Source organism: Dipodomys spectabilis, unplaced genomic scaffold (genome assembly GCF_019054845.1).
Source record: "Dipodomys spectabilis isolate Male_0828 unplaced genomic scaffold, ASM1905484v1 ptg000576l, whole genome shotgun sequence".
NCBI lineage: Eukaryota > Metazoa > Chordata > Mammalia > Rodentia > Heteromyidae > Dipodomys > Dipodomys spectabilis.
The window spans coordinates 964,166-986,459 of NW_024871253.1; the positions used below are offsets into that span (position 1 = coordinate 964,166).

At 42.7% G+C, this 22,294-nt stretch overlaps 1 protein-coding gene across 1 annotated transcript in view; it reads right to left on the reverse strand.

Annotated features, from left to right (window-relative positions):
- Positions 1–22,294, reverse strand: part of Dnah2 (dynein axonemal heavy chain 2) — a 131,521-nt gene that overhangs the window by 103,603 nt on the left and 5,624 nt on the right. The window contains exons 3-8 of the mRNA XM_042670874.1: positions 17,690–17,745; positions 15,489–15,659; positions 4,860–5,088; positions 1,672–1,782; positions 1,311–1,549; positions 72–263 (exon numbers count right to left, since the gene is read on the reverse strand). Of these exons, the coding sequence (XP_042526808.1) occupies positions 72–263; positions 1,311–1,549; positions 1,672–1,782; positions 4,860–5,088; positions 15,489–15,659; positions 17,690–17,745 (998 nt within the window). The remainder of the gene's footprint in view (positions 1–71; positions 264–1,310; positions 1,550–1,671; positions 1,783–4,859; positions 5,089–15,488; positions 15,660–17,689; positions 17,746–22,294) is intronic.

Consider the following 22,294-nt stretch of genomic DNA (forward strand, 5'->3'; position numbering starts at 1 on the left):
CACCTGCCAGGGAATTTGAGGTCTGTCAACTCGGCCACCGTCCTGCTTGCCCTCAACATCCATCTACACACCTTTCGAAAGAGAGAGGTCAGTCTCTCCCGCGTGTTGTAATGGGGAGAGTTGACCCAGATGATGCGGATGAGGCTGATCAGCTTCGGCAGCTTGCTGGAGATATCCTTGGGCCGCATGAAAGCCAGTTCCTGATAGGGCTCCTTCAGTATCGACAGGAAGGTCAGGTTTGACTGTGCTTGGCGAGAGCCATCCTGGCGGTAAAGAAAAACCAGGAGTCCATTTACCCACTGGAAAGAATTGAGAGCAAGCCCTGTGTGTGCACATGTGCCAGTCCTGGGGCTTGAATTCAGTGCCTGCGCTCTCACTTGGAGCTGGCGCTGTACCACTTGTTCCACTCCTCAACATTGGAAATAAGAATCTCTCAGATTTGTTTGCCCAGGGTTGGCTTGGAACCTCCATCCTCAGATGTCAGCCTCTTGAGTGGCTAGTTATTGGCACCAGACTAGAGCGCTATTCATCTCAAACCCTGGCCTGCCTCATCTTTACTAGGAAACCATTTCAATGAACCATACCTAGGAGCAAAGCTTTCAGGATCAATTTGTACATGTCAACTTGTACTCATCTTCTACTGTCTATGAAAGCCTTCTAGACAGGAATATCAGTGTCCATCCCTCTATTTTCACCAGCTGAATTCAGCACTCGGTACAAAGTAGATACTGCATAGCTGTTGCTCCACTGCCTGGACATCACTCTTATTCCATCCCCCAAGTGCCACTCAGTGCCACTCAGCCCTCTGCACCGCCCTTGCTCTCAATGACTGCTTTAGAACTCTCCAGTTATAGCTCAATGCTCTAATACTTGGTGGGAAATTTCACCTGGGAAAAAAAGGTCTTCCATCCCTGTATCATCCCCTATAGGACTCAGCACTAATGTAATCAGCTTATCCTGATTTTGTTTTAACTCTCACAACTGAATCACACAGGTTCATCTGTGGGTCTCATGCCATCTTTTAATCCTCTTTTACATAAATCCTATTTTCTCAGCTGGATTGGAGACATTGGTCACAAGAGGGCAATCAATGACTCTTTGTTGATTAACTAGATATCTCTCTACCTAAGCTGCAAGCTCCCAAGGGCCCGTTCCATTACTCTTCCTGTCTCCCCACAAGTACCAGTCCAAACACAGCGGATCAGTCTACACGTTGGTGATTTGGTTAGCTCCCTCTTCCAGTCCTCCAGAGCATCCCAACCATGGCCCCCTTTTTGCTAAGCGCCCAGGCGCTGATCCAACTCACAAACCTGGATCTGCTGTGCCATTTTTACAAAGGGAGCCAAGTAGGACGACTTGGCGAGGTTCAGGATGGACTCAATATGCTTCACCCCCTCCTTCACCAGCTGCTTGCTGATGCCAGACAGGTCCATGCATCGGTTGTGCCAGAACTCAATCTCTTCCAAAGGACCCAAACTTTCTCCTGTCTCCACTGACTCCTGCGCACTGAGCACCTCCTTGATCTGCCGGGTCCAGTGGATCATGGAGGCTGCAAGGGAGAGTGTGAAACCTCTCGCGTTTGGTCACCATGCTCCCTCCTCCTGCCACACATCTGGACAGCCTCTTCCCCCTCTGCAATCCCTACCAGACGCCATAGTGCCAGTCACTCACTCTCCAGCCGCTGCACCAGTTCTTTGTCCTTGACCACCACTTCCGGCTTCATGTTCATGGCCTCTGCAGGGATGTAGAGGACGGTGTGTCCTTCCAGTTTGTACCGGGTATCTAAGGAGAGGATCATGGAAGTGCAAAGAGGCTGATGTTTGCTGCCCCAGTGTCAATTGTGGTTGATGGTTGGTGGGGGCCCAGAATTATAGTCAGAACTGCACAGTGTCTATGAGTTGCACATCCATAGATGTTTAAAATCTGTATCTCACTGGGACTCTGGGGATTCTGGTTCAAAGCCAGTCTGGGCCCCCCAAAAAGTGAGACTCACCAACTAAGCAGCAAAAGGCTGGAAATGGAGGTGTGGTTCTAGTGGTAGAGTGCTGGCCTTGAGCAAAAAAGCCAAGTGATAGGGCAAGATCCTGAGTTTAAGCCATTATACAGGCATAAAATAAAGAAAACCTGCATCTGTACTGAACATGGAAAGTTTTTGTTCTCTTTCTGCCCTGAATAATACAGTATAACACTTATTTCCACAGCATTTACATTATATTCAGTCTGTATTAGAATGTAAGAAGGCATTGTAGTACATGCCTATAATCGAAGTATTCAGGAAGATGGGGAAAAAGGATCTTAAGATCAAGGCCAGTTAGGGCTTCATACAAGACCCTATATGAAAAAAAAAAGGAAAATAAGGATATTGGGAAGATGTGTGTCCCCATTTTATATAAAAGATTTGAGCATCTGAAGATTTGGGTATCTGAGAGGAACTAGAGCCAATGACCCCCAGATACTAAGAGCTGACATAAATATTTCAGGAAAGGAGTCAGAACTATGGCTCATATGTCTTTGCTATCAAGAAGAGAAATCAAAACTAAGTATAGTGATTCATGCCTGTAAACCCAACCTCACCAGGCCAAAACAGCAAGGCTGGGAGTTCAAGGCCAGCCTGAGTTACATAGCAAGACCATGTGCCCCACGCTCAGCGCCCCAAAAAAAGGAGATATGACAGAAAACAAGAGGGAGATTGTATGGATGTATAACAAGAAATTATCATAAAATAATTTCAAAGATCTGTACTATTCTCTCCACTTTCACAGTATGTGCAAATCTCTAACTACTCCACTATCTACATTTCTCTTTATGCCATGTGGATTCTCAGAAATTTCCAATTCTGGCCAACCAATTCTATAAGAGCAAGCTGAATCTGGATTAGAAGTGTGTGTTTGTGTGTGTGTGTGTGTGTGTGTGTGTGTGTGTGTGTGTGTGTGTGTGCCTATACCAAGGTTTAAATTCAGAGCCTCATGCACAAATAGCTTTCTTGTTAAGAGCTGGTATTCTAACACTTGAGCCATGCCTCCAGCCCAGTTAATGAGATGGAATCTCAAAGACTTTTGTATCCAAGCTGGCTTTGAACCTCGATCTCAACCACATGAGTAGCTGGGATTATAGGCATGAGCCACATCAGATTCAATTTTCTGGGTTTTTTAAAAATCATTATAATCTATCAGAAACTGATTGCCTTTGGTAGTGCTGGGGATCAAACCTAGGGCCTTGGCCATGCTAAGATAGCGCTGTACCCTGAGCTAAATGGTACAGCCTGAGACTGACTTATTATCCAATAATATCCTTACTTTTTGGTCTTTCTGGGGGTGGGGGTTGTCATTTGTTTTTGTAGTTGTTGTTTGTTTGTTATGAGAGTCTCCCTATGTAGCCCAGTTTGTTCTAAAATACTTAATCCTCCTATCTCAGCCTCCTTGAGTACTGGGATTATAGGAACGTATTACTATGCCCAGTATCCTTTTTCTTTCTTTTTTTTTTTTTTTTGCCAGTCCTGGGGCTTGAACTCAGAGCCTGGGCACTGTCCCTGAGCTTCTTTTACTCAAAGCTAGTGCTCTACCACTTGAACTACAGTGCTAATGCCAACTTTTTCTGTTTATATGGTACTGAGGAATTGAACCCAGGGTTTCATTCATGCTAGGCAAACATTCTACCACTAAGCCACATTCCCAGCAAATCCCTATTCTCCCACCCCAGTATCCTTTACTCATCAATTTATCATACTTTGCCAATTTTTTGAGGGAGGGGTTGGTCGTGGGGCTTGAACTCTGGGCCTGGGTGCTATCCTTGAGTTCTTCAGCTCAAGGCGAGCGCTCCACTGTTTGAGCCACATTGGCACTTCCGGTTTTCTGGTGGTTAATTGGAGATAAGAGTCTCACGGACTTTCCTGCCTAGACTGGTTTGAACCTCACAACTCAACCTCCTGAGTGGCTAGGATTACAGGCTTGAGCCACTGGCGCCCAGCATCCTTTGCAATTTTGATTAAGGACACTTAGACTATATGGGAGCAAAATGCTTGTGTTTGGATGTATTTAAATGCTTGAGTACTACACACATTTCATTGGTTATACACAATGAGATTCCACTTAAAAGATTCTTTTAAAAACTGGGGATGTATTTTTGTCTTGTTTGTTTATCTGTCTTTGGGAAGCAGGAGGCCACAGAAATGCAAGGACAAATGGTGAACAAATGCAATAGTGGTATTCAACAGCTACTGTTGAAAATGACCTATACAATCGTGGGATGAGAGGGGAAAACAAGAGGAGAGCAGAGGAAGGGGAGACATTGACCAAGAAGAAAGGTACTCATTATCTGACTTATGAAACAGTAACCCTTAAACCAGGATGTAGTCTAGTGGTAGAGCACTAACTAGTCCAGTATTCCTTGGGTTTTGTAACTAGCACCAGAAGGCAAAAGAAAAAACTCTTTTAGATATTTGTTCTGAGTATTAACAAGGGTAGTGGCAAGACTCAGTGGCGAAGCATGGCCTCATGAGTGAAGCCTGGTGTGCAACATGCAGAAAAAAACAGAACAAAGTATGTCACACCCCTGTCCACTCACTTGGGGCATTCCACTTTTCTTTTTTGCCAGTCCTGGGGTTCGAACTCAGGACCGGGGCACTGTCCCTGAGCCTCTTTGTGCTCAAGGCTAGCACTTTACCACTTGATCCACAGCACCACTTCCACCTTTTTCTGAGAAGTTTATTGGAGATAAGAGTCTCACAGCTTTTTCTGTCCATGCTGGCTTTGAACCTCAATCTTCAATCTCAGCCTTCTGAGTAGCTAGGATTACAGGTGTGAGTAGGGCATTCCACTTTTACCGACCAGGATGCACTGCCCACCAGCCTTCCCACTCACCTGTCAGGCAGGCCAAGAACCTGTGCAGATGTGAAGCAAAATGATTTCGAATGCTCTCAGGCCAGGTTGTATTTGCGAAGATCTGAGGGACATAGACACCACTGAGCAGCCGGAGCAGGGCAGGGATGTAGGGACCCCGCACCATCCCAAACTGCACTATTGACCGGAAGTTCTCATGAGTGATGGGCTCTGGTACTTGGCGAATGAAGTAGACAAGCTGATTCTGGGTCTGTGTGAATGACAGCAGATCAGAGTTCAGTGCCCAGGTTCCACGATAATGCTCCCCAAATCAGGTTCCCATCATGATAAATTTTTGTCACCACCCCTTAGTGTATCCTGTTCCTTTTCTAAATAAGTCATGAGGGCCAATGCCAGTGGCTCACATCTGTAATTCTAGCTACGCAAGAAGCTGTGATCTAAAGATCCAGCTTCAAAGCCAGCTTGCGCAGGAAAGACCATGAGTTCCTTATATCCAATTAACTAACAAAAAAGCTGGAAGTGGAGCTGTGGCTTCAGTGGTAGAGCCCCAGCCTTGAGCAGAAAAAGGTCAGGGAGAGTGTCCATCAAGCCCTAGTACCAGCAAAATCAAGATATGTTCTCTCTGTTTTGTCCAACTTGGCTTGAGACTAATACAGTGGTGGGGACATATGAGATCCTCAGGAAATGACGGATGAATAGATAAAATGCCAGAGAAAGGATAAAGCATGTTAGCTATGGGAAAAGTAGAAATAAGGAAGATTAGAGCCAGGCACTTATGGTTCCTGCCTCTAATCCTAGCTACTAGGAGGCTGAGATCTGAGTATTGTGTTTCCAACCCTGCCAGGGCAGAAAAGTCTGTAAAACTCCTATTTCCAATTAACCATCAAAAAGCCAGATGTGGGGCTGCAGCTCAAGTGGTAGAGCACTAACCTGAGGTGAAAAAGCTAAGTTCAAGCCCCAGGACCAGCCCAAAAAAAAAAAAAAAGGAGGAGGACTGGAAGTAAGAGATGATTGAATTGCCTCAAATATTTAATTTCAAATGCATATGCTTTTTCCAATTTTCTTTTCTTTAACTAATATTTTTATTGTAAAGGTGATGTATAGAAAGGTTACAGCTACATAAGTCAGGCAATGATGACATTTCTTTTTGGACAATGTCACCCCTTCCCTCACTCTCTTCCATCCAATTTTCATTTATCTTTTGACTTTGCTTCTGGAGAGTTTCTTTTGTTGTTACGCTTAGAAATGTGTCACTTTCATTAGTTTCCTCTAAAACATTTCAGATTTGAAGGTAGGACTGCTACATACTTAGAACGGTTATTCCCACCCTAAGATCAGTTCACTGGCTAGTGTTGTTTTAGTGTTTTATTTTGTGTGTGTTTTTGGGTTGTTCTGTGGTGCTGGAGGTGAAACCTAGGGTTTCACCCAGGATATACAAACATTCTTCCACTGAACTACATCCATCCCCAGCCTTTGAAATGTATTTGCTAATGTCATTGCTCTTTATAATTTTTTTTTGGCCAGTCCTGGGACTTGACCACAGGGCCTGGGCACTGTCCCTGAGCTGCTTTTGCTCAAGGCTAGCACTCTACCACTTGAGCCACAGTGCCATTTCTGGCTTCTTCAGTTTATGTGGTACCAGAGCATCAAATCCAGAGTTTCATGCATGCTAGGCAAGCACTCTACCACTAAGCAATATTCACAGCCAGGGCTTGAACTCAGGGACTGAGTGCTATCCCTGAGCTTCTTTGTGCTCAAGGCTAATGCTCTACCACCTAAGCCATAGCACCACTTCCAGCTTTTTCTGAATAATTTATTGGACATAAGCATCTCGTGGACTTTCCTGCCTGGGTTGGCTTTGAACCACAATCCTCGTATCTCAGCCTCCTGAGTAGCTAGGATTATAGGATGAGCCACTGGTGCAAGGCTAATTTATTTCATTTTGAAAACTGAAAGTAAGACAAAAAGAAGATATTAGTAATTATCCATCTTCCTATTAGCCAGAAGTAATTCTTGGCATTTTATATCCATTTTTTCACTGTTTTTTTTTTTTTTTTTAATGTCAGTGAAAGGCTGTAAGGTGGTACTGAGGTTTGAACTCAAGTTCTTCTGATTACTAGGTAGGCTGTCTACGCTGTGAGCCAGTCCTCTAGCCCTTGCATATCCATTTTTTAAAGCACTTAACAATTACTAATTTTGTTAAAATGATATACATTAATTATAAATAATTAAAATAATATTGAAGGACTGAGGGTATAACTCAGTGCTACAGCACTTGCCTAGCATGCACAGGCTCTGGGTTTTATCCCTGCACACATAAATAAAAGTAAGCCTGCAGGGCTATGCATTATGGCATACACTTGCAATCCCAGCTGCTTGAGAGGCAGAGGGAAAAGAATTTCAGTCTGAGGCCAGCTAGAGCAAAAGCGTAAGCTCCTATCTAAAAAACAAGCAAAAATACTTGGGGCATGGCTCAAGAGCTAGAATGCAAAGCTCTAATTTCAATCCTCAGAACAACTTTTTTTTAAAAAAAAATCTAATATTCTAGCATCCAGAAATTAAATATTAGCACTAGCAAAAACATTATTTCAGGCATCATCCTATAGACATATTGTTATGGCTTGGATTTGAAGTATCCCCCCAAAAGGCTTATCTGCCAAGCGTCCATGGCTCACACCTATAATCCTATCTACTCCAGAGGCTGAGATCTGAGGATCCTGGTTCACAGCCAATCTGGGCAGCAAAGTCCAATAAACTAAATAGAAGAAGCCAGAAGTGGCTCTGTGGCTCAAGTGGTAGAACATTAGCCTTGAGCAAAAGAAGCTCAGACACAGCATTTACATCCTGAGTTCAAGCCCCAGGCTGGCACAAAACAACAACAACAACAACAAAAATTGTGGCTCAGGTGCTATAGGCTAGCAAGTGAGAGACCTTGAATTCAAATCCAAGAACCATAAAGCATTCTGCTTTTAGTTATAAGTATTACATTTAATTTTATTTGAATTTAATAGAATAAAAAATTAAGATATAAAAAAATTAAAATAGATATAAAATAGATATATGGATGGCTCATGCTTGTAATGCCTAGCTATTCATGAGGCTCAGATCTGAGGATTGCAGTTTGAAGCCAGCCTGGCGGGAAAGTCTATGAGACTTTTATCTCCAATAAACTACTCAGCCAAAGGTGGAAGTGGTGCTGTGGCTCAAGTGGTAGAGCGCTAGCCTTGAGCACAAAGAGGCCCAGGGTCAGTGCCCAAGCCCTATGTTCAAGCTCCAGTGTTAGAACCAGGTTAAATTAAACAAATAGAGTATTAATTAGACCAAGGAAAAATAAAATTCAACTGGGACAAACAAGTCCCAGGTTACCTGAGAAACATAAATACAGACCCTAGGAATGGGACAAACTGAGGCCTGAATTTACTGTAATTTGCAAAGTGAGTAAGAATAAGGCCAGACTTAAAAGGCAGAGTCTCCTTGTAGAAACTCCAAGTTAGTCATTAAAGGAAAAATTCCAGAGATAAAGGTTTGAAGTAAATTAGTGAGTTAAACACCAGGTTACTGGGAATTCGATAGCTAACAGTGAAACTCAGAAAGAGCCAGAAAACCTGGAAGGTGGTTTGATTTTGGGATGTGATAAGTAAGAAATTTGTAATGTGGTTTTTGCTTTGAGGACTTACTACTTTGTGTATAGAGACTGTAATTGCTATTTCACTAAATTGCTTCTTTGATGGGAAGATCTGGGATAAGGACTTTGCCTTGTCACTTATGGCCTTGGTTATTGGAATGACTGGAATTGTAATCGCCATTGTGTAATCACTAACTGCTAGCTCTGCTTCTGTAACTTGCTTCTTGGCCAATCATAAAACTACCACGGGCCACCTTGGAGTGGCGCCCTCCTCCCCTATGGATCTTGTCTTTAAATAACCTGAGCTATTTGACTTCATTGCTGGTCTCCACTGACTTGGTGTAGTGGAGGTCGGACACCATGGCTATTAAATGATTCCTAGCCCTATTGACTGAGTGTTGGTGACTCCTTTCACCAATTGTGGGTTAGAGTACTACCAGCCCCAGGAAGCTGGGATATTTCACCAGGACTGACAAGAAAGAAAATAAGAAGAGAAAGGAAAAGAAAAGAAAAGAAAGAAAGAAAGAAAGAAAGAAAGAAAGAAAGAAAGAAAGAAAGAAAGAAAGAAAGAAAGAAAGAAAGAAAGAAAGAAAGAAAGAAAGAAAGAAGGAAAGAAAGAAAGGAAGGAAGGAAGAAAGGAAGGGAAGGAAGAAAGGAAGGGAAGGAAAAGAAAGGAAGGAGGAAGGGAGGGAGGGAGGGAAGGAAGGAAGGAAACAGATATAAGGAATTGTTAAGATTCCAATTGTTAGTCCTGAGCCTGGCTGTGGTGGTTCACGCCTATAATTCTAGCTACTCAGGAGGCTGAGAGCTGTGGATCCAGGTTCAAAGCCAACCTGAGCAGGAAAGTTCATGAGACTCCAATTAACCACCAGAAAACCAGAAGTGGTGCTGTGGCTCAAAGTGCTAGAACACTAGCCTTGAGCACAAAAGCTCAGGGACAGTACCCCAGAACCTGAGCTCAAGCCTTGCAATCAACAACAAAAATTGTTAGTCTTCTTCCTCTGAAAAAATAATTTTTTAGTGGCACTAAGGATCAAATCCAGGGGCTCATATAGGCAAAGCACATGCTCTCCTATTGAGTTCTATTCCTGGCCCAATTTTCCCAATTTTTCATTCTGAAAAGAAATTCCACCTCACAGAAAACTGAGATAAAAGCAAAATGAACAAATACACTAATTGCCAGCACTTTGCTATATTTGCTTCCTCTCCTTTCTAGCTGAGCTGTTAAGAGTGAGCTACAGGTGTTCAGAGACCACACCTTTAAATACTTTACATATATCTATTAAATCCAAGATAATCTCTGACATAACTCAACACTGTAATTATCATATTCAGAAAAGATTCAATATAAATACAATTTAACTTTTCCCAGAGCTCTAAATAATGTAACTGATAGCTGGATTGTTTCCCATCCACAGTCAGATCCACGACCATCAATGGCCATATCTCTTTAGCCTCCTATCATTTCAAACAATTCTCTATCCTTTTGTTGTTGGTGATGGTGGTCTAGGGGCTTGGGGCTAGAACTCAGGGCCTGGGCACTGTCTCTGAGCTCTTTTGCTCAAGGCTAGCATTCTACACAGCTCCACTCTGGCTTTTTTGGTAGTTTAGGGGAGATAAGAGTCTCAGACTTTCCTGCCTGGGCTGGCTTTGAACTGCAATCCTCAGATCTCAGCCTCCTGAGTAGCTAAGATTACCAGCATGAGCCAGGGGCGCCTGGCTAACTTTGATGTTCCTGACAACCCAATCTAGTTCTCAAAAATAGTCATCAATTTGGATCCATGGAAGTGGAAGTGTGGCTCAAGTGAGTGTGTCAGTCTTGAATGAAAAAGTCAATTGAGGGCTAGGAAAGTGGCTCAGTGGTAGAGTGCTTGCCTTGCATGCATGAGGCCCTGGGTTTGATTCCTTAGCACCACATAAGCAGAAAAAGCCGGAAGTGGTGCTGTGGCTCAAGTGGTAGAGTGCTAGCCTTGAGCTGAAGAGCTGAGGGACAGCGCCCAGGCCCAGAGTTCAGGCCCCACGACCAGCAAAAAAAAAAAAAAAAAAAAAAAAAGTCAATTGAGACCTCAAGGTCCTGAGTTCAAACCCTGCTACTTGCTAAAACCAAACAAAATACCAGTGGATTTATCTGCTTGCTTCCTCATTATTAGATTATGGTTCAATATTCTTGGTAGAATATTACATAGGTGATGTTCCCAAAGAATTAATATCCTCAAAGAGGGAAGGGTAAATGAAGAGGATGAATATGGCAGAAATATGTTATATATCTATAAAAAAAAAACAATGAAACCAGCTGAAATTGTACATATCCTCAAATTTTAGTGGCATAACTAAGATGAATAATGAAATTAAAACAATTTTGTGAAATGCAATATGTCCTTTTATTCCCAGTTTCTTTTGTATTTCAGGGAAATTCTTCGGAGTTTATCTTTAAATTTATATTCTGTATCACTTGTTGACATTCTATATTCCACTAGATCATCTATTCCTGGCTTTCAGGTTTTTAGCTTCTAATTGCATTAATGTCTTCGGCCTTTTCCTTGACGTGTGCTGTGATTAGCTCAGGCTCTTCCATGGCTGAAGGCTTTTCAGCCATAGCTATTCCATTCCTGGCCATTTCTCACCCTCTAGTTGTGTGACCTGCTGCTTTCTTCATTTTGTAAATTCTGCACTCTCCCTTTGATCTCATGCTCACCTTTTATCATTTCATCTCTGCTTTTTTTCAAACTTGAATTTCTGTTTGGAGTGAGTTGTAACTGTACAACAGGGAGCTGTTTTGAGGAATTTCCTTCTCTTCGTTCAGTGATGCCCTCTGCCTTTATGTGCTTTGTTCCTTTTTTTTTTTTTTTTTTTTTGTCCCTGATATAATATGCTTGCGGTTGCCATGCAATTTTTCCTCATTTTGTTCAGGCTTGGGCAGCTCCATGAATTCATTCTTTTTTGGCTTTAACATACTGTGGGTGACTTGTTGATGTCCCACTGTGAGAGACCATTTATTTTGCTTCTTGAAGTTCAAGTGAAAAGATTGGGAATTTTATATTTTATTCTCTTCTCTCTAAACTAAAATGCATGTGTGCAGGAAGGGGCAGGTGGCTAAGGCTAATTTAAGACAGTATCAAATCTTTGTTAAAACGCTCAGGCATGCACACTCTCTTTCCTCCCTCCCTCCTCCCCCCTCACTCCTTCTCCTCCCCCCTTCTCAATTTTGTGAATGTTCCAAGTGCCCTTTCATCTAATTAGTGTTGGGTACCTAGACTTGGTACTTAAGCTTTCACACATTTATTTTGTTTGTTTTTTTTATGATGTGTGTGCTTGGATTTTTCACTCAAAGCTGGTGTGCCCTATCTCCACTTCCAGCAACCGTTTATTTTACTTCATGCATTCTAAAAAATTGATTAGAATTGACTATGGTTCTTTCTTTGCTTGTTTATTGTTTCATTTTTGCTGGTTTTATTTATTTATTTATTTATTGCTCATTTTGTCAGGTGTTTAAGAGATTTTTCATTTTTGCTTTTTTGATGCTGGGTATCAAATCTCATGCCTGCCAGGCAATCATTCTGTACACCTTCGGCTCTGAGAGTAATAATTTTTTAAAAGAAAGTTCCAATTGGCCATCTTAACCAGAATAATACAAGTAAATCTACATTCTGTTTGGAATAAATTTCGGCAGGCTAAATGAATTCTCTTTAATTGAAAAACTTCATGTTCCATATGGTTCCCAATTTTATTCATTGACTAATCCATCCTTCCCCAAAGATTTTTAAATACTGTTTTTACAGAAAATGCCTACATATCTTTCTCTATATTTTCTATTTTCTGTTTCTGTACTATTGCTGATAATGTCTATTTTTGTACTTTCTACGTTTCTTTACTGTTATTTTTATGTATATTCATGAACTAGTATAACTGCTTTAATTTCTATAGTTTACAAAAGATTTTTCCATTCACAAATCTCCATTATTTTCCCTCTACATTATTATCTTCATTTTTTCACATTTTTCTGGATGCGTTTTAAAATCCTTCACACAAAGAATATAGGGAATGTGGCATTTGGACACTATATAGCAGCTGCATTAAAATGATACTCAGCTACTCAGGAAGGAGGATCACTTAAGCCCACAAGTTCAATGCCAGCCTGAGCAATATAGCAAAACACTATCTCAAACCAACCAAACAAAAAAGATCCTTTTTTTTTCCTTTTTTGTATTTCCAAGACTCAGACTTAAACTAGGTACCTGCAGTTTTCATTCATTAGCTAACACTCTATCAACTGAGCCACGCCTCTAACCCCAAAGATTCTTTTGATGAAATATCTTTATACTATTAAGATTTCCAAGCAATATGTCAGTGGCTCATGTCTGTAATCCTAGTTACTCAGGAGGCTGAGTTCTCAAGATTGTACTTCTAAGTGAACCGGGGCCAGAAAGTCCCTGAGACTCTTGTCTCTAATTAACCACCAAAAAGCTCGAAGTGGAGCCGTGGCTCAAATGATATAGTGCTAGCCTTGAGGCGGAAAAAAAAATAAAGCTTAGGGACAGTACCCAGGCTCTGAGTTCAAGCTACAGGACTGGCAGATACACACACACACACACACACACACACACACACACACACACACACACACACACACACACACACACAGAGTCATGGCCTGTTTTGCCCTTGTTTAATCTGTAATGCTTCCCAAAAATTGTGTCATAGTTACACAGGGTCATGCAGAACTTCATAATCATTTCCATTTTTGTTTGTATGATGCCAAGTAAAGCAGCAATGACCTTTCTCCAATATTTACTTCGTTTAATTTCAAGCATACAGAGAAGTTGAAAAATTTTTATGAGTCACAGTACACCCACCATACAGTTCGTACCACTAACATTTTACAACACATCTTTCTTTCACTGACTCCCTACCTGAAGTCTACCCTTCTCTCACATATCTTCACATTGCTGACATAGTTATCTACCCAGACCAAATGAAGCCTTCAATAGTTCTGGCTGGGATACAAGCCAAATTCCTTAGCATAGCACACAAATCGACTCCAGTTCACCTTCTACGGATAATTTCCTGCTACTCTTTTTCTTTTCCTTGAACATAAAGTGTTATCTATGTGTTGTCAGGGTGAGAGGGTCAAGTGGAGGAGGAGTGGATGGATGGAGACAGGAAGGGTAGAGGAGTACAGTCATTATATTCAATGTACAAATGTGAAAACACAAGTTATGAGTGGACTTGAGGGAGAATGATGGACGACATTGATCAAGATGTAGTGCACTTAAAAACTGAACTGTTGAACTAAAACCCTCTTTTTTTGTGTGCACCAGTACAGATGCTTGAGCTCAAGGCCTGAGTGCTATCCCTTAACTTTTTCACTCAAGGCTGGTGTTCTGCCACTTGAGCCAGAGTTCTACTTCTCATTTTCTGGTGGTTAAATAGGGGATAAGAGTCTCCTAGACTTTCCTGCTCAGGCGGGCTCCTCAGATCTCAACCTCCACATTAGCTTGGATTATAGACAAGAGCCACTGGTGCCCAGCTAAAACTCCTTTGTACAGATAATAAATTATCCAGCTACTACTGGCTCATCTGTAATCCTAGCTAAGGTCTGAGGAGCATGGTTCAAAAGCAGTTCAGGCAGGAAAGTCATCAGACTCTTCTCTCCAATGAATCAGCAAAAATAAGCTAGAAGTAGAGTTATGGCTCAGATGGCAAAATGCTGTCTAGCATTGAGCAAAAAAAAAAAAAAAAAAAAGCTAATGGACTGTACCCAGGCCCTAAGTCTAAGTCCCAGGACTGGCACAAATAAATGAAATTCTCTATTATTATTCATCTAATCTTAATAAAATCGTTGTTATCAACTTCATCCCTAACTCAAACATCTCCTCCACCATCAAGCTTTCCAGAATTCTACTGGCTCCCCTAAATCTCCTATAAAGCTTTGCCTATCCATCAAGGTATACTGTAGGGCTAGGCGTGTTGCTCAGCAGTATAGCACATATTCAGCCTGAATGAGGTGCTGGGGTCAATCCCCAACATACTACCAACAAAAGTATACACAGAGCTGGGAATGTGGCTTAGTGGTAGAGTGCTTGCCTAGCATGCATAAAGCCCTGGGTTTGGTTCCTCTGTGCACATAAACAGAAAAAGCCAGAAGTGGCACTGTGGCTCAAGTGGTAGAGCACAGAGAGGCTTAAGGATAATGCCCAAGCCCTGAGTTCAAGCCCCAGGACTGGCAAAAAAAAAAAAGTATACACATATGCACATACACATGCATACACACTTGTGTGTATATATAATATGGATACATAATAAAATATAATAATAAAATAGTGTGCAAAATATAGTAAATATATATGCTAAATACTTGTTCATATGTCTCGCTTCCCCACTAACTCACAGGATTATCCAATATAAAATGCTAGCTGCATGCCAGTGGTTCACCCATATATCCTAGCTACTCAGGAAACTGAAACTCGGACAGAAAAATCTACAAGACTCTATTTCTAATTAACCAGCAAAAAGCCAGGCTGGAGGGGTGGCTCCAGTGGTAGAGCACCAGTTGTGAACAAGACAACTGAACCAGAACTTGAGGCCCTCAATTCAAGCCTCCATATTGGCTTGAATTAAACATTAAATTAAGCCGGGCGCCGGTGGCTCATGCCTGTAATCCTAGCTACTCCGGAAGCTGAGATCTGAGGATCACAGTTCAAAGCCAGCCCAGGCAGGAAAGTCCAGGAGACTCTTCTCCAATAAACCACTCAGAAAACCGGAAGCGGCCCTATGGCTCAAGAGGTAGAGCACTAGCCTTGAGCTGAAGAGCTGAGGGACAACGCCCAGGCCCAGAGTTCAAACCCCATAACTGACCAAAAAAAAAAAAAAACATTAAATTCTATCTCATCCTTCTCTGTACCTCAGCCTCCATGTAAAATACCCAACTCTGGGTATTTTACTCTGGGGGACTTGGGTAGAGAAGAAAGTAAGATTCAAATGTGACAGAGATAGAACCTTCACTCCCTAGAAGAAAGTTCACCCACCTGCACAGGCATGCCCATTTCCACCTTTAACCCAAAATAGGGGTCAATGTAGACGGTGAGGATGGGTTCTGTGGGATCCTCCGCAAAGCGTTCCAGGACAGCATCATGCTCCTTTGTCCACGTGAATCTGGACAGTCCTGTCAGCGTTATTTGAGACCGAAAGAGAAACTTCTACAGGGGAGCAGACAGAGGCAAAAAAGGAGTGCTGTTAAGATGAGCTATTTTCTCATCCACCATCACATGCCAGACGTGGGAGAGGAGAGGAAAAGCCACACACGTTCAGCATGGGAAAGAGAAAGCTGAGAATGACTGAATGATAGGTTTCAAGCTTTTGAAGAGCCGAGACAATAGATTCTCCTGCCTCTGGGAGTGGAAACATAATGTGTCATAGAGGAAAACAATAGGCTGCTATCTTCCCAAAATATTGCACTTATACCATGGCTGTAAAAATACATTTCCAAGCAATCTGCACCCAAAGGGAAAAGTGAATTAAGGGAATGTGTAGGATCTTCACCTGAGTGAAGCAATTAAGAGCAAGGAGATAACGAGCTGGAAAGGGGGTAGGAGTACAAGAGCAATTTCCTTATGAAGCAGCCCTCTTGGGATGCTGACGCAAAGATAAGACTTTGCTTAGAAGTCTACTGAAAGCTGGTTCCTGGTGGTTCATGCCTATAATCCTAGCGGCTCAAGAGGTTAAGATATAAGAATCAAGGTTTAAAGCCAGTCTGTGCAGGAAAGTCCATAAGACTCTAATCTCCAATTAATCACTTGAAAAACCTGAAAACAAAAACAAAAACAAAACCTGGAGCAGTGGCTCAAAGTGGTAGAGCAGGGACAGTGCCCAGGTCCTGAGTTCAAGCCCCATGACTGACAAGAAGAAAAAAGTGTAGGTGAAGCCAAGGACAGAGGCTCGTACCTGTAATCCTAGCTATTCAGGAAGCTGAGATTTGAGGATTGCAGTTCGAAGCCAGTATAGGCAGGAAAGTCTGTGAGACTTTTATTTCCAATTAATTACCAAAAAGCTGAATGGCTCAAGTGGTAGAGCACTAGCATTTAGTGAAAAAGCTCAAGGACAGTACCTAGGCCCTGAGTTCAAGCCTCAGTACCAGTACAAATACACACCAAAAAAAAAAAAAAAATCAATTGACAAAGCAGTGAGGAAGAAGAAAGGGAGTGGGGCTGAAAGATTTAAAAAACACAAAGAGCCGGGCGCTGGTGGCTCACGCCTGTAATCCTAGCTACTCAGGAGGCTGAGATCTGAGGATCGCGGTTCAAAGCCAGCCCGGGCAGGAAAGACCGTGAGACTCCTATCTCCAATAAACCACCAGAAAACCGGAAGTGGCGCTGTAGGTCAAGTGGTAGAGCGCTCGCCTTGAGCTGAAGAGCTGAGGGACAGCGCCCAGGCCCAGAGTTCAAGCCCCACGACCGACAAAAAAAAAAAAAAAAAAACACAAAGAATGAAAATGAAAAATAAGGGGTTGGGAAGGTGGCTCAGTGGTAAAGTCTTGCCTTGCATGCATGAGGCCCTGGGTTCAATTCTTCAGCACCACATAAGCAGAAAAAGCTAGAAATGGCTCTGTGGCTCAAATGATAGCCTTGTGCTGAAGAGCTGACCGACAGTGCCCAGGCCCAGAATTCAAGCCCCATGACCGACAAAAAAAAAGAGAGAGAGAAAATGCAAATATAGGAATGTTCTGCTTGTGCTTCAATCAAGGAACAAGTACTCAAACATCAGTATTACCAAAAAAGAACAAAACTGGGGAGCTGAGGCAGAAAGATCACAAGTTTGAGGCTAACTTGGGCTAGTCTCCAATTAAACAGCAAAAAGCCCAACTGGAGATGTAGGCTCAAGTGGCATAGTACCAGTTATGACCAAGGAAGCTGAGTGAGAGCCTGAGGGCCTGAATTTAAGACCTAGTACTGGCATGAAATTAGTAATGAAAAATTAAGTGTGTTCAATTTGTTCAGATGCCCATCCATAAGAATGATCCAGGTTGGGGAATACAAGGAAATCAGAGACCAGTTACTTCCTTACTCGAGGAAGGGAGTACACATCAATTTTTCCTTCACTCATGAACTGAATTTGTGATGAACAGGTTACCAGTGGAGAAGAAACAGGAGAAGAGCAAGATTCCTCGTACCCCTTCCCACCACTCATCCTTTGATTCATTAGTAGAAGAAACAGGAGCCTCCGAGCTTACCACATCCACTTGAGACTCAAACTCTTCTTGGAATTTGAGGTCCTCCAACAATGGCTCTGGAAGAATAAAAGTGCAAGAAAAAAAAAAAGATACTGCTTAGAAAGTTAAACATAGCCACCATAATTGCCCAGCAATTACGCCGCTTCTAGGTATGTACCCAAAAGACTTGACAGCAGAACACAAGGAGATATTAGTAATATGCACAGCAGCATTGATCACAATAGCAAAAGTAGAAACAGGCTGGGATATAGCTTAGTGGTAAAATGCTTACTTCGCATGGATGGGACCCTGGGTTCAGTCTCAGCATTGGAAAAAAAGGAAGGAAGGGAAGGAGGGAGGGAGGGAGGGAGGGAGGGAGAAACAGCCTAAGTTTATTAATTCTAGTTTATATTAACACTATATATAAAGGATAAACAAAATGTGACATAGATACAATGGAATATTATTCATCATAAAAAGGAATAAGGATGTGGTCCATGCTACAACATAGATCAAACTAGAAAACATGATGGGCCAAAGCAGACAATTACATCAGACAGCATCATTATATGACTCCACTTATAAGAAATATCCAGCCAGGCAGCAGTGACTCACACCTGTAATCCTAAGTATACAGGAGGCTGAGACCTGAGGATCACCTAGATGGGAAAATCCTTGAGGGGAGGAAAGGGGAGGAGAGAGAAAGAAAGGGAAGGAAAGGAAAGGGAAGGGAAGGGAAATCCATAAAGAAAAAAAAATTCCTGGAGTCTCGTGGGAAGCTGCTAAAAACAAGCTTCTAAGTTGGGATTGTGGCTCAATGGTAAAGCATTTGCCAAATGTACAAGGTTCTACCTTCCATTGCTAACACATACACACACACACACACACACACACACACACACACACAAGCTGGGTACTAGCTATTCAGAAGGCTTTGAGCTGAGGATCTCAATTCAAAGCCAATTCCCAGAAGAAAAAGTCTATGAGACTCTTATCTCTAATTAACCAACAAAAAGCTGGAAGTGGAGAGGTGACTCAAGTGGTAGAGGACCACCAGCCTTGAGCAAAAAATGGAATATGAGATCTTGAATTCAAGCCCAAAGACTGGCACCAAAAAAAAAAAAAAAAAAAAAATCGTTAATTCATTAATTTAAAAAAGAAGAACACACCAAGGTTCTAATACAACTAAGAAGTTATCTATGTCAATTTGTCAAGGTGCTTAAGGTAGCTTTCTTTTGTGGGAAAATGAAATATTCTAAAATTAGATAGTATTGATGGTTGTACAACTTTGTGACTATATCAAAATTGGTGAGTTGTTTGCTTTAAAGGGTAAATTTTTTTTTTTGGGGGGGGGTCCGGTCGTGGGGCCTGAACTCTGGGCCTGGGCGCTGTCCCTCAGCTCTTCAGCTCAAGGCTAGCACTCTACCACTTGAGCCACAGCGCCACTTCCGGTTTTTTTCTTTTTGCTTATGTGGTGCTGAGGAATCGAACCCAGAGCCTCAGGCATGCAAGGCAAGCGCTCTACCACTGAGCCACCTTTCCAGCCCGTAAATTTTTTTTAGTAAGTGAATTCTCTCTCAACTTAATAATTAAAAAGAAAATTGAAACTCCCTTTGTAAAACAGCTTTAAAATTTTTAACTAAAAAAAAATAGACTATAGCTTTAGTAGCTCATGTTTATAACCCTAAATACTTAGGAGGCTGTGATCTGAGGATCCAGCTCAAAGCCAGCCCCGGCAGTAAAGTCCATGAGACTCATCTCCAATTACCACTGAATAACCAGAAGTGGAACTATGGCTCAAAGTAGTAGAACACTAGCCTTAAGCAAAAAAGAAAAAAAAGAAAGAAAGAAAGAAAGAAAGAGCTCAGGGCCAGTGCCCAGGCCCTGAGTTCAAACCCCATGACTTTTTAATTTAAAAAAATAGACAATATGGTAATGGTAATGGAATGGTAAGCCTCAAAGTGGGCCAGACCTCTCTCTAAAGAAGAAGAGGAGAGCCAGGAGAAGACAAAATGGCATTCATTTGTTGCTATCGTGATTTTAAATATTAAGGATTTTTTCCTATGCTTTTTCTTTTTTTTTTTTTGGTCGGTTGTGGGGCTTGAACTCTGGACTTGGGCACTGTCCCTGCGCTCTTCAGCTCAAGGCGAGCGCTCTACCGCTTGAGCCACAATGCCACTTCCAGTTTTCTAGTGCTTTCTTGGAGATAAGAGTCTCATGGACTTTCCTGCCTGGGCTGGCTTTGAACCGTGATCCTCAGATCTCAGCCTCCTGAGTAGCTAGGATTACAGGCATGAGCCACGGGCACCCGGCTCCTATGCTTTTTCTATTCTCCCTAAAATATAGTATGCAGTCTCTCATCCAAGACTCTTTTTTTTTTTTTTTTTGCCAATCCTGGGGCTTGAACTCAGGGCCTGGACACTCTCCCTAAGCTTCTCTTTGCTCAAGGCTAGTATTCTAGCACTTGAGCCACAGCACTCTGGTTTTTCTGGTTATGTGGTACTGAGGAACTAAACCCAGGGCTTCATGCATGCTAGGCAAGCACTCTACCACTAAGCCACATTCCCAGCCTTCTCATCCAAGACTCTTGATGTCAGGAATATTTCAAAATTTTGTACTGTAGGTGGTTCAGAGTATAGTTAAGTGAAAAAGCATATTTAGCATGACTAAGATCTTGAGTTCAATCCCCATCACAGAATAGAAAAGAAGGGGGAGAAGGGAAGGAAGAAGAAGGGAAAGAGAACTGGGCACTGGTGGCTCACACCTATAATCCTAGCTACTCAGGAGGCTGAGATCTGAGGATCTCGGTTCAAAGCCAGCCTGGGCAGGAAAGTCCATGAGACTCTTATATCCAATAAACCACTAGAAAACTGGAAGTGGTGCTGTGGATCGCCCTGAGCTGAAGAGCTGAGGGACAGCACCCAAACCCAGAGTTCAAGCCCCAGGACCGACAAAAAAAAAAAAAAGAGGAGGAGGAGGAGGAGGAGGAGGAGGAGGAGGAGGAGGAGGAGGAGGAAGAAGAGGAAGAAGAGGAAGAAGAAGAAGAAGAAGAAGAAGAAGAAGAAGAAGAAGAAGAAGAAGAAGAAGAAGAAGAAGAAGAAGAAGAAGAAGAAGAAGAAGAAGAAGAAGAAGAAGAAGAGGAGGAGGAGGAGGAGGAGGAGAAAGAGAGGAGGAGAGAATTATAGTATAATATGTAATACAGTGTGGTATGTAATCCCTCAGCCCCTACCAGGGCAGGCTCTAGAATAATACTTAATAACCTAACTTTTACTATTATAAGTATTTCTGTAGTAAAAGATATGAATATTTCTCCTAAGTGGGTTAAACAGACCATAAATACCTTCATGTCAGTTTAGGTTAGATTTCACCACCAAATAAGTATACATGCCAAACCCTGTGGGGGGAAATACTTGAAGCTGTTAGAGCTTTGGAGAATTACAGAGAAGGGATTGTGAAGCTGATTAGGATTCTTCTTTTAATGGGAATTGAAGGGCACTGAAGGAAGTAAAGGATATCAATACAGAACTCAAAAGGCTATCAAGGCTGGGGGCATCACACAGTGGTGGGATGTGTGCATTGCATGCTCATGGCCCCAGGTTTGATAAAAGCAGAAAATGAGGAGGAGGAGGAGGAGGAGGAGGAGGAGGAGGAGGGGGAGGAGGAGGAGGAGGAGGAGGAGGAGGAGGAGGAGGGGGAGGAGGAGGGGGAGGAGGAGGAGGAGGAGGAGGAGGAGGGGGAGGAGGGGGAGGAGGGGGAGGGGGAGGAGGGGGAGGAGGGGGAGGAGCGGGAGGAGGGGGAGGAGGGGGAGGAGGGGGAGGAAAGGGTTTCTATTCTCACACACCCAACTTTCACCAAAAATGTGTCATAGGCCCCCCCCCCCTCCCCCCCGGTTTCCATTGGATAGGCCTCAGTCCTTCCAATTACATTTCAGTGATTTATCATAAATGCAGGACAGTTTGGGAACCTCAAGATCTCTCTGTAGGAGGGTTACTGGGGCAGTTGAAAAGTTCCAGATCAAACAATAAGAAGGTGAGAGGTGGGGGAGGCACGGTTCCTTGGTGTTTGGAGGCCAATTGCTCATTTTGAAGGGCTTTCCCTTTGCTTCCAGAGAATTCTCCCAACTAAACCAAACCTCCCTCTGCTGTTCTCCCTCCTCCCCTACTCCCTTATGCACCCGACTCTAGGAGTCAATCAATTTTAAATTGCTTTCAACTCAGCACTTAAGAATTCAGAGGAGGCTGGGAGATCTCAAGAGGCTGAGATTTGCAGATCCCAGCGTGAAGCCAGCCTGAGCAGACAAACTGGATAGATTTTTGTCTCCAATGAACCAGCAAAAAGCTGAGAGTGAAGCTGTGGCTCCACAGATGCCAGCCTTGAGTGAAAAAGCTAAGAAAACTCTGACTCTGAGTTCAAACTCCATTACTGGCACCAAAAAGAAAAAGAAAATTGGGGGAGAGGAAGGAACTTAGAAGAAATAGTGTTGCACATCTCTCTCTCTCTCTCTCTTTCTCTCTCTCTTTGTTGGTCATGGGGCTTGAAAGACAGGGCCCAGACCCAGAGTTCAGGTCCCACAACCGACCAAAAAAAAAAGCATCTGACTAGTAAGCTCAAAGACAAGTTCAAACC